General features: G+C 34.4%; 1 protein-coding gene across 1 annotated transcript in view; it reads left to right on the forward strand.

The window, feature by feature from the left end:
- Positions 1-12,351, forward strand: part of LOC148947469 (protein transport protein Sec31A-like) — a 38,995-nt gene extending 26,644 nt beyond the window's left edge. Inside the window, exon 2 of the mRNA XM_089095899.1 lies at positions 12,235-12,351. Coding sequence (XP_088952025.1) covers positions 12,235-12,351 — 117 coding nt within the window. The remainder of the gene's footprint in view (positions 1-12,234) is intronic.
- Positions 12,352-17,083: the final 4,732 nt, after the last annotated feature.

The following is a 17,083-nucleotide window of genomic DNA, read 5'->3' on the forward strand; positions in this document are numbered from 1 at the left end:
GATATTTTTTTCTTTCTTTCTTCTTCTTCTTCTTTTCCATAGATAGCTTGGCATTGGGAAATTGTAGAGAGTTGTTCAATGGCTCATTTTAAAGAAAATCTCTAGATCTAGTACCATTTCTACTTAATTTTCTTTTAAATTAATTATTTTTTACGGAAAACTTAATTTTTTATTATATTATAATAAAGAACGAATATTTTACCGATTATCTACTAATAACCATATATAACGTAATAAGTGAAATTACGTAATATCTAAAACCTATTATGTACTAATAACCATATATGACTTAATGAGCGACGTGACGTAAAAATTGAAAAAATTAATTTTTATTTTATTTTCGTTTTTAGTTCAGAATCGCTAAAGTTATAAACTGCAAAAATATTTATGGTGTCTGAACAATAGTTTTAATCTTTTAATTTAGACTAGAAAAATACCTGAAAATTTAAAAATTAGTTTAATTTTTTGTTAGGTTTCACAATAAGGAACGAACTTTAAACCATAGTAACTTATGTATTAAATCAAACGGTTCGTTGTCATAGTAAAGAACTGTGTAATGGCTCATTTTAAAGAAAATTGCTGTATGTAGAAACCTTTTGTAATTAACAAAATTAATTATTATTATAAAACAAATTATTACGATGTGGTAAAGAACTAACTCTATGCGATAGTAACTAATTTAATTTTTAAAAAGAAAGAATTACGGCAGAAGCCTAAATGGTAGTATAAGTAAGCTACATTTAATAAGAACCGTCCACCGGGATTTGAATTCGGAGCGCAGGATTTAAAGTCTTAAGTGCTAACCACTACACCAAGAAACGTTCACATAAGACAGAATTTTAACAGTATATGATAACTTAAAGACCGAACTCTAACCATCAGTATTGTCTATCAGGTCGTTTAAACGAACTTTATAGCAATTTTATACATTAAAAGACGATCATTGGAATAAAAAATTATTGCATACATTGGACTTAGTTAGCTACTTGATCGTTTGAGGTTTGTCTCTTACTATTTCAAAGAAGAAAAAGCCGTAGGCTTTTTCCTGTTTGTAATATCCGGGTTGCAGCGATAGCTAGCAACCTAGTAAGAGACGATCACGTCAAATGTTAAGAAATATAAAAACCCATAGTTACAATAATTACAATAAAGAGCGTGTATGGGCGTGAGGAGTGGTTATATAATCATAGTAGTAGCTATAGCTGCAATCTAGTAAAAGTCCAATTGCCAAAGCCAAAAGCGGTGGCGTAATCTTGTGAAAGTTCAGGGTTGCAGCGGTAGCTAGCAACCTAGTAAGAGACGTTCACATCTCGTAGTAAAAACAAAATAGCCCATAGCTCCTAAAACTACAGTCAGATCAAAAAAGAAGTCCAAAATTAGAATTGCTTTTTCCAACACCCTTAGGAAAATAACAGCCCTTGGCTTGAATAACAAGGAAAATATATTGGTTTGAAAATCAAGAAAGTGGCTGTAACCACGATATTCGGCATCTAGATCATTTTTTTTCTGTTATTTTTTCACCCAGATAGCTGGGCACTGGAAAATCATAAAGAGCTGTTTAATAGCTCATCTTAAAAGAAATTGCTACTTTTAGTACCTTTTGTAATTAAAAAACAAAAAGTTTTTAAAATAGAATCATGTTTTACAAAACAAACGGCATTTTTATGTACAAGCTTGATAAATGATGATCATAATCGTGGGTTGCAAGGCCGTATCCAGGGGGGGGGGGTTTGAAAAAAAAATTAGTAGCCCCCCATCGCGAACAAAAATCTTGGATGCGCTTCTGGTTTACAGTAAAGAACGACCCTTAGATCATAGTAAGAGAAATAGGAATATCCAGGTTGCATCGGTATCTGGCAACCTCTGGGTTGCAGTGGTATCACAGAGTTCGTGATAACAAACTGTATAGTAAGAGCAACTCGTCTCAATAGAAACCGAAACTCTAAAAAAGGAATTTTGATACCAATAGACCCGGATTGCAGCGGTCGCTAGCAACCTAGCAAGAGACAATCACGCCCCATAATAAAAACTGAAGTAATCCATAACTCCTTAAAAATAGATTCAGATCAAAACAAGAACAATTTTAGAAGCGCCTTGTCCAAAACCTCTATATAGCAAACTTACCGTCCCTTGGCTTGAATGAGATCCGGGTTGCAGCGGTAGCTAGCAACCTAGTAAGAGACGATCACCTCCAATGTTAAGAAATATAAAACCCCCCAACTCCTAAAAAAAGAGTCAGATCAAAACAAAAGTACACCATTATAACCACCTTGTCCGAATCCTCTATAAAGGAAACTTACCGCCCTTTGGCTTGAATAACAAAGAAAATATATTGGCTTGAAAATCAAGAAAATAGACTTTTACCACGTTATTCTCCACAAACGGGATATTTTTTTCTTTTTTCTTTTTCTTTTCCACAGATAGCTTGGCACTGGAACATCGTAGAGGATTGTTCAATAGCTCATTTTAAAGGAAATTAATTGGGTTAAAAACCTATAGTAACTAAAATAAATTATTTCTAAAAGAGAATAAATTTTTCCACCAAAAACTGCATTTTTGATGTCTTTTCACACTGCAGTCTTTCAAACATAATCGTATACCAGCGGTAAGATTTGAACCCACGCCTCCGAAGAGACTGGTGGCTAACACCAGTGTCTTGGACCACTCGGCCAGGCTGCCTCTTATAATTTGGATTGCAGCAGTAGCTAGCAACCTAGTAAGAGACGATCAGTCCCATGCTAAGAAATATAAAAACCCAAAACTCCTAAAAATAGAGTAAGATCAAAACAAAAGTACATCATTAGAACTACCTTGTCTGAAACCCTACTAGATAAATAATGAATGTCGTCATAGCTTTATATTAGAGCTATGACGTGAATAGAAAAACACGAAATTATATTGTTGTTTCTGATGACGTCATGAAATAATATCATTGCACCATGACGTCAATAAAATCATTACGTCGTGACGTCATAATTACTACTTAAGAACGACAAAGATGTAAATTCTCTCATTCTTGATTAGAATAATGGTTAGATCGAAGCAAGCTATATGCAATTTGAAAAAACAGTACTACACAAACAACAGAGATAGTATCTTGAAAAGAGAAAAGCAAAGGTATTCAACCGACCAGGCGTATCGAGAAGTAATAATTGAGAGAGCAAAACAAAGGTATTCAACTGACCAGGCGTATCGAGAAGTAATAATTGAGAGAGCAAAACAAAACAGAAAGATGTGTTATCACAATGATGAAGATTATAGACATGCAAAAATTGAGACAGCCAAACAAAAGATCAAGGAGAGTTATCACAATGATGAAGATTACCGCATCAAATATAAGAAAAACCAAAAGCAAAGGTATTCAACCGTCCAGGTGTATCGAGAAGTAAAAATTGAGACCGCCAAACAAAAGATCAAGGAGCGTTACCGGGGTGACAAAATCTATAATGAAAAAATTAAATTCTCTGCGAGGTTGTACCGAAGAACGCATAAGGACAAAGGGAAAAATTACATTCAGAAATACAAGAAGATGGCAAAAATGCAGGCTGATCTTTGTAAATTGAGAAACATTTTACGCATGTTTTATCGGGATCACGAAAAGTATTCAAAATTACAGATTAAAATTCTCTTTGAAAGAGCGGATGCTGTTGAAAAGTCGGCTAGAAATTCTTTGGCAAAGCTTCATAGTAATATTACATTAAAGGACGAACTGTATTCCATAGTAGCTGAAGTATTATAACGAATAATTATATAGATGAGGAACCCGGGTTGCAGCGGTAGCAAACTATTAAGAGACGATCACGCCCCATAGTAAAAATAAAATAGCCCATAACTCCTAAAACTAGAATCAGGTCAAAAAACAAAGTACATTATTAGAACCGCATTGTCCAATACCCTATATAGGAAACTAACTGTTTCTTGGCTTGAAAAACAATGAAAATATATTAGTTTGAATTATAATAAAGAACGACCTCTTGCCTATACTAAATTATATAGGCCACTTAACTATAGTATAGGTTGGTAAATTTAAATTAAAAGACGATCACTGAAATAACAAACCATTCCATACATTGGACTTAGTTAGCTACTTGATTGTTTGAGTTTCGTCTCTTACTATTTAAAAGAAGAAAAAGCCGTAGGCTTTTTCCTGTTTGTATTTATAGTTGAAAAACGAACTCAAGCCCAAAGAAACTGAACCCTGTGGTTCATTCATATTATCTTCATTATTTTAGCTAGAATGTAAATAAACAAGTTTCTTTTTTAAATTTCCAAGTTTAATGAAAAGCTTCCAAGGTATGGATTGGCAACTGCGGAAAAGTTTATAGATGCAATGGAAAATTATAATAAAGAACGACCTCTTGTCTATACTAATCCAGGTTGCAGTGGTATCCGGGTTGCAGCGGTAGCTAGCAACCTAGTAAGAGACGATCACGTCCAATGTTAAGAAATATAAAAACCCATAGCTCCTAAAAAAGGAGTCAGATCAAAACAAAAAGTACACCATTAGAACCGCCTTGTCCGAAACCCCTGTATAGGAAACTTTCTGTCCCTTGGCTTGAACAGCAAGGGAAATATATTGGCTTGAAAATCAAGAAAATTGACTTTAACCACGTAATTCTCCCCAAAAGGGATATTTTTTTCTTTTTTTTTTGTATCCAGAGATAGCTTGGCACTGGAACATCGTAGAGGGTTGTTCAATAGCTCATTTTAAAGGAAATTAATTGGGTTAAAAATATATAGTAACTAAAATAAATTATTTCCAAAAGAGAATAATTTTTCCAATAAAAACTGTATTTTTGATGCAGTGACGTCATAATTACTATATAAGATCATCATAGTTTTATATTAGAGCTATGACGTGAATAGAGTGACGTCATAATTAGTATATAAGGAAAGTCAAAACTGAAAATTCTCTCATTCTTGATTAGAATCATGGTTAGATCAAAGCAGGCTATACGCAAGTTGAAGAAAGAGTACTACACAAACAACAGAGATAGTAACTTGAAAAGAAAAAAGCAAAGGTATTCAACCGACCAGGTGTATCGAGAAGTAATAATTGAGAGAGCAAAACAAAGGTATTCAACCGACCAGGCGTATCGAGAAGTAATAATTGAGAAAGCAAAAGAACGGTATGGTAATGATGAACATTACAGAGAAGCAAGAATTGAGCAGGCTAGACAAAAGAGCAGGGAACGGTATGATAATGATGAAGATTACCGAAACAAACATAAGAAAAAAGTTGCTACCAGAATAATGGGTAGATACTGGGGTGACAAAAGTTATAATGAAAAAATTAAATTCTCTGCGAGGTTGTACCGAAGAACGCATAAGGACAAAGGGAAAAATTACATTCAGAAATACAAGAAGATGGCAAAAATGCAGACTGATCTTCGTAAATTGAGAAACATTTTACGCATGTTTTACCAGGATCACGAAAAGTATTCAAAATTACAGATTAAAATTCTCTTTGAAAGAGCGGATGCCGTTGAAAAGTCGGCTAGAAATTCCTTGGCAAAGCTTCATAGTAATATCCAAAAGAAATGTTGTCAGTTTAATGAAAAGCTTCCAAGGTATGGATTGGCAACTGCGGAACAGTTTACAGATGCTATGGAAAATGTTCGACAACACAGTGAATATACGGAGGCGTACTTCTTTGAAAATTCGTATATTAATTTTGGAAGGAGCAATTGCAGTTTATGTAGCAGCAATAAAAACATATATACAAGCATACCTATCAACAGCGAAGGAAAAGCAATGTTTTTCAATTATGGCGAAAACGAGCCTGTTAGGGTTATTAGTAAATGTGTTTGTAAGACTAATGATTTAGAACAAATTCCTGGAACACCGACTCAAGAAAAAAGCATTTCTAACTGTGTTTTAAACAGTTCTTTTAGTTCTACCGAATATTTGGCAAAAAATTCTCTGTGTAGTAGAACAAACTGTCCTGAAAAGTACGAGACAAATATTGAAGAATGCTCTGAATCTAGATCTGACAAGGAAATTTTGATGGCTGAAGTCACCTATAACAATCTGAGTAAACATTCAAAACCAAAAATTGGGCAGCAGGTTACTTGGCAATGTCACCCTGATATCTGCAAGCTCTATCCGACGGATATTGAATTATGTCAAATTATTTTTGATATCCTTGAAAATAATATAGTATTAAAATTTTCAACTGACAAAGTGGTTAATTTCTACCTTGGCGGCTTGGATTATTGTGAAATCAATTACAGGGACACAAGAAAGCATGTGCATTCGTTATACTGTAGCCCAAATGAGGGATTTCAGAGATATTTGCGTTCTCTAAGGGCACTAGCTCCACATTTTCCTGTCTTGAACTGTTTCATTAATAGCGTATATAAGGCAGTATCAAAATGTAAGATTATACAACATATTAATCTACTAAAAGTCGAGGGCTCGTACAAGGAACTAAGTCATTACATAGAAGAAGTGTCAAGTAGACTCTTTAGTAATAATAGTCAAGACTTCATTTACGGTGATAGCAATATTAGAGTTTCTGTGGATGAAAATACAATAATAAAATTATTTGGTGAGAGCCTTGATAAGGTAGCTAACATTAGGGATGTATACCCCACAATGCATTGTGACAGTTGTGAGCAGATAAAGACAAAATACCAATTGAAGAGTCTAAGATCCCTTTCAAATAGGAAAGGTTTTGATGTAATGATGGCCACGATTTTAGAACACCTACAACAGGACATACCCAAAGATGACAGAGAACAACTAATTCAATGTACAGGTTTTACTACTTAAGAACTACAAAGATGAAAATGTTCTCATTCATAATTACATAATGGTTTCAATCAAGCAAGTCGCACGCAAGTTGAAAAAACAGTACTACACAAACAACAGAGATAGTATCTTGAAAAGAGAAAAGCAAAAATATTCAACCGACCAGGCGCATCGAGAAGTAAAAATTGAGAGAGCAAAACAAGGGTATTCAACCAACCAGGCGTATCGAGAAGTAATAATTGAGAGAGCAAAACAAAGGTATTCAACCGACCAGGCGTATCGAGAAGTAATAATTGAGAGAGCAAAACAAAACAGCAAGATGTGTTATCACAATGATGAAGATTATAGACATGCAAAAATTGAGACAGCCAAACAAAAGATCAAGGAGAGTTATCACAATGATGAAGATTACCGCATCAAATATAAGAAAAACCAAAAGCAAAGGTATTCAACCGTCCAGGTGTATCGAGAAGCAAAAATTGAGACAGCCAAACAAAAGATCAAGGAGCGTTACTGGGGTGACAAAATCTATAATAAAAAAATTAAATTCTCTGCGAGGTTGTACCGAAGAACGCATAAGGACAGAGGGAAAAATTACATTCAGAAATACAAGAAGATGGCAAAAATGCAGGCTGATCTTTGTAAATTGAGAAACATTTTACGCATGTTTTATCGGAATCAAGAAAAGTATTCAAAATTACAGATTAAAATTCTCTTTGAAAGAGCGGATGCTGTTGAAAAGTCGGCTAGAAATTCTTTGGCAAAGCTTCATAGTAATATCCAAAAGAAATGTTGTCAGTTTAACGAAAAGCTTCCAAGGTATAGATTGGCAACTGTGGAACAGTTTATAGATGCAATGGAAAATGTTCGACAACACAGTGAATATACGGAGGCGTACTTCTTAGAAAATTCGTATATTAATTTTGGAAGGAGCAATTGCAGTTTATGTAGCAGCAATAAAAATATATATACAAGCATACCTATCAACAGCGAAGGAAAAGCAATGTTTTTCAATTATGGCGAAAACGAGCCTGTTAGGGTTATTAGTAAATGTGTTTGTAAGACTAATGATTTAGAACAAATTCCTGGAACACCGACTCAAGAAAAAAGCATTTCTAACTGTGTTTTAAACAGTTCGTTTAGTTCTACTGAATATTTGGCAAAAAATTCTCTGTGTAGTAGAACAAACTGTCCTGAAAAGTACGAGACAACTATTGAAAAATGCTCTAGAACTAGATCTGACAAGGAAATTATGATGGCTGAAGTCACCTATAACAATCCGAGTAAACATTCAAAACCAAAAATTGGGCAGCAGGTTACTTGGCAATGTCACCCTGATATCTGCAAGCTCTATCCGATGGATATTGAATTATGTCAAATTCTTTTTGATATCCTTGAAAATAATATAGCATTAAAATTTTCAACTGACTAAGTGGTTAATTTCTACCTTGGCGGCTTGGATTATTGTGAAATCAATTACAGGGACACAAGAAAGCATGGGCATTCGTTATACTGTAGCCCAAATGAGGGATGTCAGAGCTATTTGCGTTCTCTAAGGACACTAGCTCCACATTTTCCTGTCTTGAACTGTTTCATTAATAGCATATATAAGGCAGTATCAAAATGTAAGATTATACAACATATTAATCTACTAAAAGTCGAGGGTTCGTACAAGGATCTAAGTCATTACATAGAAGAAGTGTCAAGTAGACTCTGTCGTAATAATAGTCAAGACTTCATTTACGGTGATAGCAATATTAGAGTTTCTGTGGTTGAAAATACAATAATAAAATTATTTGGTGAGAGCCTTGATAAGGTAGCTAACATCAGGGATGTATACCCCACAATGCATTGTGACAGTTGTGAGCAGATATTTTAATAAGGAACGACCTCTTGCCTATACTAAATTTTATAGGCCACTTAACTATAGCTTAGGCTAGTACAGTTACATTTAAGGTCAATATATTAAAATTTTCCACTAAAAATACATTAAAAGACGACAATTGTATACATCGGAATTAGTTAGCTACTTGATTGTTTGAGGTTCGTCTCTTACTATTTTTCAAAGAAGAAAAAGCCATAGGCTTTTTCCTGTTTGTAATCAGTTTATTATCCGGGTTGCAGCGGTAGCTAGAAACCTAGTAACAGACGATCACGTCCCATAGTAAAAACTAAAGTAACCCATAACTCCTAAAAAAAGTCAAGGAGGCACACTTGTGCCTCTATAAAGAGGCGACCCACCACAATGTTAAGCGATTTCAGGTCCTAGAGGTCTCAGAGAGACGGAGGTAATCGCATTTTGTAGCCCAAGCTCAAACTAAGAAACTTGCAAAATTTCATCCTCCTCCGACTTTATCTTCATGGGGTAAATTGGGACGGAAGTTTCGACTCTCCGACTACAGCCCCCCTGTAACGTTGTCCGATTGGGCTGAAATTTAGAGGTTAAGCTTTCCTAGGGCCCGGGAGCTTATCCTCGAAATTTCAGCTCAATCCGATCACTCCTTCCCTGTTTTCTAAAAACCAAATATAGCCACTTAAAATTCATCATCTCTTTTTTTTTTCTTAGCCACGCCTACAGGCCACAGTTGGCAACGGATCCGGTTGAATGAGGACTCATTCGAAGCAGAATTCGACCTGTTAGGGCCTTTTGATACTGTCAGACCGAAAAAATTATCCCCCGAATTTACATTTACGAAAAACCTCGTTTTCCTATATTAGCCCATGTTAATTTTTCCCACCACAACCCCCCTTTAACGTTGTCTGATCGGGCTGAAATTTAGAGGATAAGCTTTCCTGGGGCCTGGGAGCTTATCCTCGAAATTTCAGCTTCGATCACTTCTTCCCTGTTTTCCAAAAACCAAATATCAAGTTTTTTGGAAATTTGCTTGCGTCAAAAATAGCTTCCATATACTAAAAAACAATTACCATTGTATCTGTATAGTCCAGCGGTTGATATTTCAGACTGTCAGGCGGAAAACTCGGGTTCGATTCACCATCAGAGCAAATTTTTATATACTGAATTTAGACTTTGAAAAGAAACTCAGTTTTTTTTAAATTATTTAAAAAACATTACGTTTTCTAAAGAGTTAAAGAGGCTGAGTTACAAGGTCGACCCTTAAAACGCACAGGGATTAGGATGCACAGTTGGGGGGCTGTTAAAGAGGCTGAGTCACAAGTTCGAACCTTAAAACGTAGAGGGATTACGAGGCACCATGTACGACGTGATTTGAGTATTCAAGAATTAAAAGCCTTAACACAAGAACGTTCAAGAGCGGGGGGTTTGGGGGCGGCAGCCCCCCAACTTTAATTACATTAAAAGATGATCATTGGAATAACAAACCATTGCATACATTGGACTCAGTTAGCTACTTGATTGTTTGAGGTTCGTCGATCATTTAATAAAATCATTTTATTAAAATATTTTCGGAATATTCTAATTTCAGTCGAAGAATCAAAATTTTGTTAAAACCACCAATTTGTTTTGTTAATTACAACAGCACGTAGATTAGAACCTTAAAAAAACAAAACTAATTTTAAAATTTCCAGGTATTTTTCAAGTTTTAATTAAAAAATTAAATTTTTCTTCATACGGCTTTTTCCTGTTTTTCTTGACCAGGATCACTAAAGTTATTATGGCAACTGCAAAAATGTTTATGGTGTCTCAGCAATAGTTTTAATTTTTAATTCCAACTATAAAAATACCGAAACATTTTTGAATTAGATTTATTTTGTGTTTAATTTTAACTAAACAACGTGTCATTTAATGTGTGTTTCCATAAGAAGATTTTTTTTCATTTTCGTTTTCAGTTCAGGATTGGAAAAGTTATTATGTAAACTGCAAAAATATTTATGGTGTCTGAGGAAAAATTTTAGTTTTTTAATTAAAAATAGAAAAATACCTGAAAATTTTAAAATTAGTTTAACAGTAAGGAACGAACTTCAGCCCATAGTAACTAAGATTATAATTGAATTATATTAAAAGACGATCATTTGAAGAACAAACCGTTGCATATATTAGACTTAGTTTGAGCCTGATTCTTTGAGGCTCGTACATAAAGAACCGATACAGTTCATTATAAATGGGGCCTATGCTAGTTTAATTGGATATAGCTGAAAACCTAGTAAAGAATTATATTAAAAGACGATCATTAGAAGAACAAAACATTGCATACATTGGACTTAGTTAGCTCCCTTATTCTTTAAGAGTCGTCTCTTACTACTCCAAAGAAGAAAAAGCCTTAGGATTTTTCCTGTTTGTAATCAGGGTTTACATAATCTGGCTTGTCAATCCGGGTTGCATTACTTACATTAAAGAACGAATTACATTATTACATTAAGGAGTGAACTGTAGTCCATATTAACTGAAGTTATAATTCTGGCTCAATGTGTCATTTATTTCTTTCTTTGTTTCTTTTAGACCAGGGCACTTTGTATCGAACGAGTGGTCGTAGGAACTTCGAAAAGGGCTAATTCAATTGGAAATTGGAATATATTAAAGAACGAACTGTTGTCCATAGTAAATGTTATTTTTAAGAACGATTAAAAGACGATCTTTAGGAGATCATACATAAGGGATCCATAGGGTAAATGTAACGAACTGTATGGTAAGAGCGACTCGTCTCAATAGCAACCGAAACTCTAAGGAAACGGAATTTTAATACCAATAGATACATCAAAAGAATTGAATTTTTATTGTGATTTTAAATATATAAATTTCATCAAGTTTGCTTGTAACCATCAAAATTCACGAGCCTGGGAAAATTTGCTCTATTTTCGAAAAAAGGGGTTACATAAAGGACCGATATAGTTAATTATAAATGGTGTTTTTCAATACGCTTTTTTATATTTCACATCAGGAATCATCAAATCATCAGATATACCTGTAGTAGCTAATGTTATTAACATCCTATTGCAAACGAAAATAGAAATAGTATTTTTAACATTATAAAAGGCATGTACATATATTTATGTAAAAAGCAGTAATTCTCATAGGGTCTTAGTAAAAAATCTAATTCTCTTTTAGGGTTGCATAAAAAAAGTGATTTCTCAACTGAAACTAGATTAATTCCTGAAAATTTTAAATAAAATAATTGAATTTAGCTGCAAACTACAAAACTATTTAAGATGTCTGAGCAATAATTTTATTTTTTTTTAATTCAAACCAGAAAAGAACCAAAAAAATTTTAAATTAGTTTTGTTTTTTGTTGGGTTCTAACTACTTGACGCAAAGAAAATCTGGTTTCTCAATTAAAACTAAAATAATTCCTTAAAATTTTAAATAAAATAATTTTGTTTAACTGCAAACTGCAAAAATATTTATGGCGCCTGAGCAATAATTTTTATTTTCCAATTCAAACCAGAAAACTACCTAAAAGTTTTAAAATTAGTTTGGTTTTCCTTTTGCTTGAAGTGATTCGTTACGTCGATTTATGGAGTGAAAATATATTGTTAAATTGAATAATTATCAAGATGAATTCTTAGATTGATCATATTAAAAGTCAATCGCTATCAAAAAGTATTTCAGAAGCTGCTATTATTGATGTTGATGGTTCAGTTTTGGCAAAGTCTAGGGGATTTTCTGCCACAACAGCTGAATAGAAAGCGTTTGTATCAACATTTGACTAGGATGAGTTTTCTGAGAACGGTATTACGATGGGAGGAACGAAGTATTTTCACCTCTCGAGGGATCATGGTGTTGTCCGGGCCAAAAAGGGACAAAGTGGCTTTCATGGAACGAAGCTGAAACACTTGTATATTATAGCTCTGTATGATGTGACAAACTGTAACATTCAAGGACGTATCCAAAGGGTTTAGTGGGTTTGAGCCCCCCTCCCCCAAAATGTTTTTCAGATTCATAATAACGAATATAAAATTAATAAAACGAAATTGAATATACAAAAATATACACATAATGAATATGAACAACTTTTTATGCGTTTTTGAAGTTTTTATTATAATAAAGAACGAATATTTTACCGATTATCTACCAATAACCATATAGGACGTAATAAGGGACATGACGTAATATATAAAACCTATTGTGTACTAATAACCATATATGACTTAATGAGCGACGTGACGTAAAAATTAAAAAAATTAATTTTTATTTTATTTTCGTTTTTAGTTCAGAATCGCTAAAGTTATAAGCTGCAAAAATATTTATGGTGTCTGAACAATATTTTTAATCTTTTAATTTAGACTAGAAAAATACCTGAAAATTTAAAAATTAGTTTAATTTTTTGTTAGGCTCTTGGTACTTGTCCGGGTTGCAGCGGTAGCTAGCAACCTAGTAAGAGACGATCACCTCCAATGTTAAGAAATATAAAAAACCCCCAACTCCTAAAAAAAGAGTCAGATCAAAACAAAAAGTACACCATTAGAACCGCCTTGTCCGAAACCCCTATAAAGGAAACTTACCGCCCTTTGGCTTGAATAACAAAGAAAATATATTGGCTTGAAAATCAAGAAAATTGACTTTTACCACGTTATTCTCCACAAACGGGATATTTTTTTCTTTCCGCTTTTTTTCCTGCTCAGCTAGCTGGGCACTGGAAAATCATAGAGAGCTGTATAATAGCTCATTTTAAAGGAAATTGCAACATCTAGTCACTTTTGTAATTAAAAATAAAATACTTTTTAAAGTAGAATCAATTTTGTCAAAAAAATTGCATTTTTGATGTATTTTCATACTGCAGTCTTTTCAAAGATATTTGAATTTTGAAGCAATCAAACAGTTCATGGTAATGAACTCTATAGTAATAATAGCTACTTGTCTCAATAGTAACCGAAACTCCTGGAACCAAAATTTTCTTTTTTGGCCTAATCGCTAAAATTATTGTGTAAACTGCAAAAATATTTATGATGCCTAATCAGTAATAGTAAGTTCTTAATTTAAACAACAAAAATACATGAAAATTTTAGAATTAGTTTTACTTTTTGTCTCCTGGAAGAAAATTTTTTTTCATCTCAGTTCAAAGTTATTATTGTATCCTGGAACCAAACTTTTTTTGGTTTGTAACCCGTAAGCCATATTATTGTTTTATACTACTACTACTACTACTAGCAAATCACCGCATCACCAAGCCGCCTGAGGCCAACACAGCTACGAACACTTCTCCTCCATCCCAATCTATTCAAAGCCTCCCTCTTTGCAGCCTCCCAGGAAGTTCACATTTCCCTTAAATCTTTCTTTATGACGTCCTCCCACCCCAGAGGGGGACGACCTGCTTTCCGTTTAGCCCTAGATGGTTGGCCGAAAAGAACAATCTTTGGCAATCTGTCATCCTTCATCCGCACAACATGCCCTAACCACCTCAACCTTTCTTTCATTATAGACCTAGAGAGTGGTATTAAACCATATTTTTCGTATAGCCTATTGTTAGAAGCACGGTCAGTCAGCCGGGTACCCAGAACAATCCTTAAGCAATTTCTCTGGAAAACATTTAGCAAATCTTCATCCGTTTTTCGAAGCGCCCATGCTTCAGAACCATGTTTAACCACTGTCATCACTCTAGCTTCTAATATTCTAATCTTGGTTTGCAGACTTATCTTCCTATTCTTCCAGACTTTTTTTAACTGTGAAAAAACACCCTGTGCCTTGGCTATTCTACTTTTAACATCTTCACTGCTCCTACCATCTTTACTAATAATACTACCAAGATAAGTGAAGCTACCCACCTGATCAATCTTTTCATTATCCAACGTCACCTTTTCATCTTCACTTATTTCTAGCCTTTGTGACTTAGTCTTCCTAACATTAATTTTCAAACCAATACTAGCACCCTGAACTCGCAAAACCTCTAAAACTTCATTCATTTTGCTCACACTTTCATCTAGGATGCTTAAATCATCAGCATAATCCAAGCTCAGGAGAGTTTTTCCTCTCCATTTGATTCCATAGTCTCTCATTGCCTTTCTTGTGCTCCTTAAGACAAAGTTCATCAAAATGATCCATATAAAGAGGGATAGAATACAACCATGCTTAAATCCTGATTTAACACAAAACTAGCTGCTAACCTCATTTCCTACTTTAACCGCAGCAGTGTTATTCTCGTACATAGCACTAATTACTTTAATGTATTTGTCTGGTATACCATACAAGGATAAAACCTTTACTAAAGCTCCTCTATCAACAGAATCGAACGCTTGCTCTTAATCTATAAAACTGAGGACCAAAGGTGTTTGAAAACTCAGGCACTTCTCAATTATTAACCGAAGAGTGAAAATTTGGTCAACACATCCTCTACCTTTTCTAAAACCGCACTGCTCTTCTCTTGAAACTTTGTCTACAACATCTCTCAGTTTAAAAAGTATCATATTACTAAGAAATTTGCTACCTACAGAGACCAGACTAATGCCACGATAAGTACCGAACTCACTTTTACCACCTCTCTTATAAAGTGGCTTAATTAAGGTTTTCCTAAAATCGTTAGGTACTTCCCCTTTTTCAAAAATCATATTCATAATCTTCAATAACTTATTTCTAACCTCAGAGCCACCATATTTAAGAAACTCATTTATTACCCTATCAGCACCTGGAGCTTTATTATTCTTTAATCCTTTTAGTACTGTTGCTAATTCCTCCTCACAAAACAAATCTTCCTTCACATCCAAGGTATCACAAACTGTTTCATTTTCCTCTATATTTTTTCCTGCAACTCTATCTCGGTTAAGCAAGTTCTCAAAATGTTCGGCCCATCTCGCTATAGCTTTTTCCTTATCGCTAATTGCCACCCCATTCCTATCTTTAACTGGGAAAAGTCCGGATTGACAACTACCTCTCAATTTGTTAACATGCCAGTACAATATTTTACTATTATGCCGTCTAGCTGCATGTTCTAAATCCTCGGCAATTTTATCCATGGCCTCCACTTCACACCTCCTTAGTTCATATTTCAATGCTTTCTCCACTTTCCTTACATTTCTTTTGTTTTCATGCGATCTATCACTCAGATAATTCTTGTACAAGTCCTTTCTCCTTTCTATTAAACATAAAGCTTTTTCACTAATATTCTTAGCTGCAGTTCTAGCTTTCTTCCCTAATACAGCTTCAGCAACTTCACAAATTATTTTTCTAAAATTATTCCAACCATCTTCCACATTATCAAATTTTAATCTCTCAAGTTTAGTATTCAACTGTTCCTGGAAAGTTTCTCTCAAATTCTCATCCTGGAGTCTACTAACATCATAACTTCCCGGGAGGCAGTTACCCTTCCGATATTTCTGCTTTAAATTAACCCTTGACACTACTAGATGGTGATCTTTACTTTTAACATCAATAACAGCACTCCTATATACCCTAGTATCTTGTATTGATCCTGCAAGTCTTCAGTTTACTATAGCATAATCAATAAGGTTTGCTGTCTTACCATCACGTGAATACCATGTTAGATTATGAGCCATTTTATGACCAAACACCGTATTGGTTATAACTAGATTGTTATACCTACAAAATTGCAAAAGTCTGTATCCATTACTGTTTTCTTTTCCTACACCAAATTTACCTAAGCTGGGATACCATCTATCCTTATTTCTACCAACCTGGGCGTTAAAATCTCCCAGTAATAAAATCATATTTCTACCTGGGACCTTGTCTATTTGCTCCTGTAACTGTAAGTAAAATTCATCTGAGTCACTAGTGTCTCCATCAGTCGGTTCTACAGGGGCGTATACTACTATAACTGATACCCTGAACTTTCTAGTCATAGAATGTGCAATTAGTATTCTATTATTAATACCTTCCCAGCCTAAACAAGACTTAGCAGCTTCCTTATTCATCATGAGCCCTACTCCCTGTCTATGTACCCCATCCTCCTTCCTGCCTGAGTAAACAAATTCTATATCACCTAATTTCATGCTTCCTATCCCTAGGATATGAGTCTCTGAAATTCCTAATAAATCCACTTCGAATCGTCTGACTTCGTCAGTCAAAATTTGGATACAATAGTCATTTTTTAATGTCGTAATATTCCAAGTTCCAATTTTCATGTTCTTTAAATCATTGAAATTTTTTTCACCTCAGGAAAAGCAATGATCCCGGATACCAGTGCAGGACGGGGATAACACATCTTCTCAAGTCTACATCAAAGTGCTTAAGACGGCTTAGAACGGTGTAGCAGGAAATCCCTGGGACCTCCATGAATGGGGATTGTGGGGAATCCTGGGTCCATCTTGGCCACAACATGGTTTTTAGCACTTGGTGATGCTCCTCTATCAACAAGAGTCAAAATCCTGAACAGACAATCTCAAGTCTATTACCTCTGACTCATTATATATTCATGCCTACAAATATTATGCTACTACGGGGATTAAACTACGGGGATTAAACTAC

Source organism: Artemia sp. Qi Xiang Cuo, chromosome 10 (assembly GCF_049724085.1).
Source record: "Artemia sp. Qi Xiang Cuo chromosome 10, ASM4972408v1, whole genome shotgun sequence".
NCBI classification, from domain to species: domain Eukaryota; kingdom Metazoa; phylum Arthropoda; class Branchiopoda; order Anostraca; family Artemiidae; genus Artemia; species Artemia sp. Qi Xiang Cuo.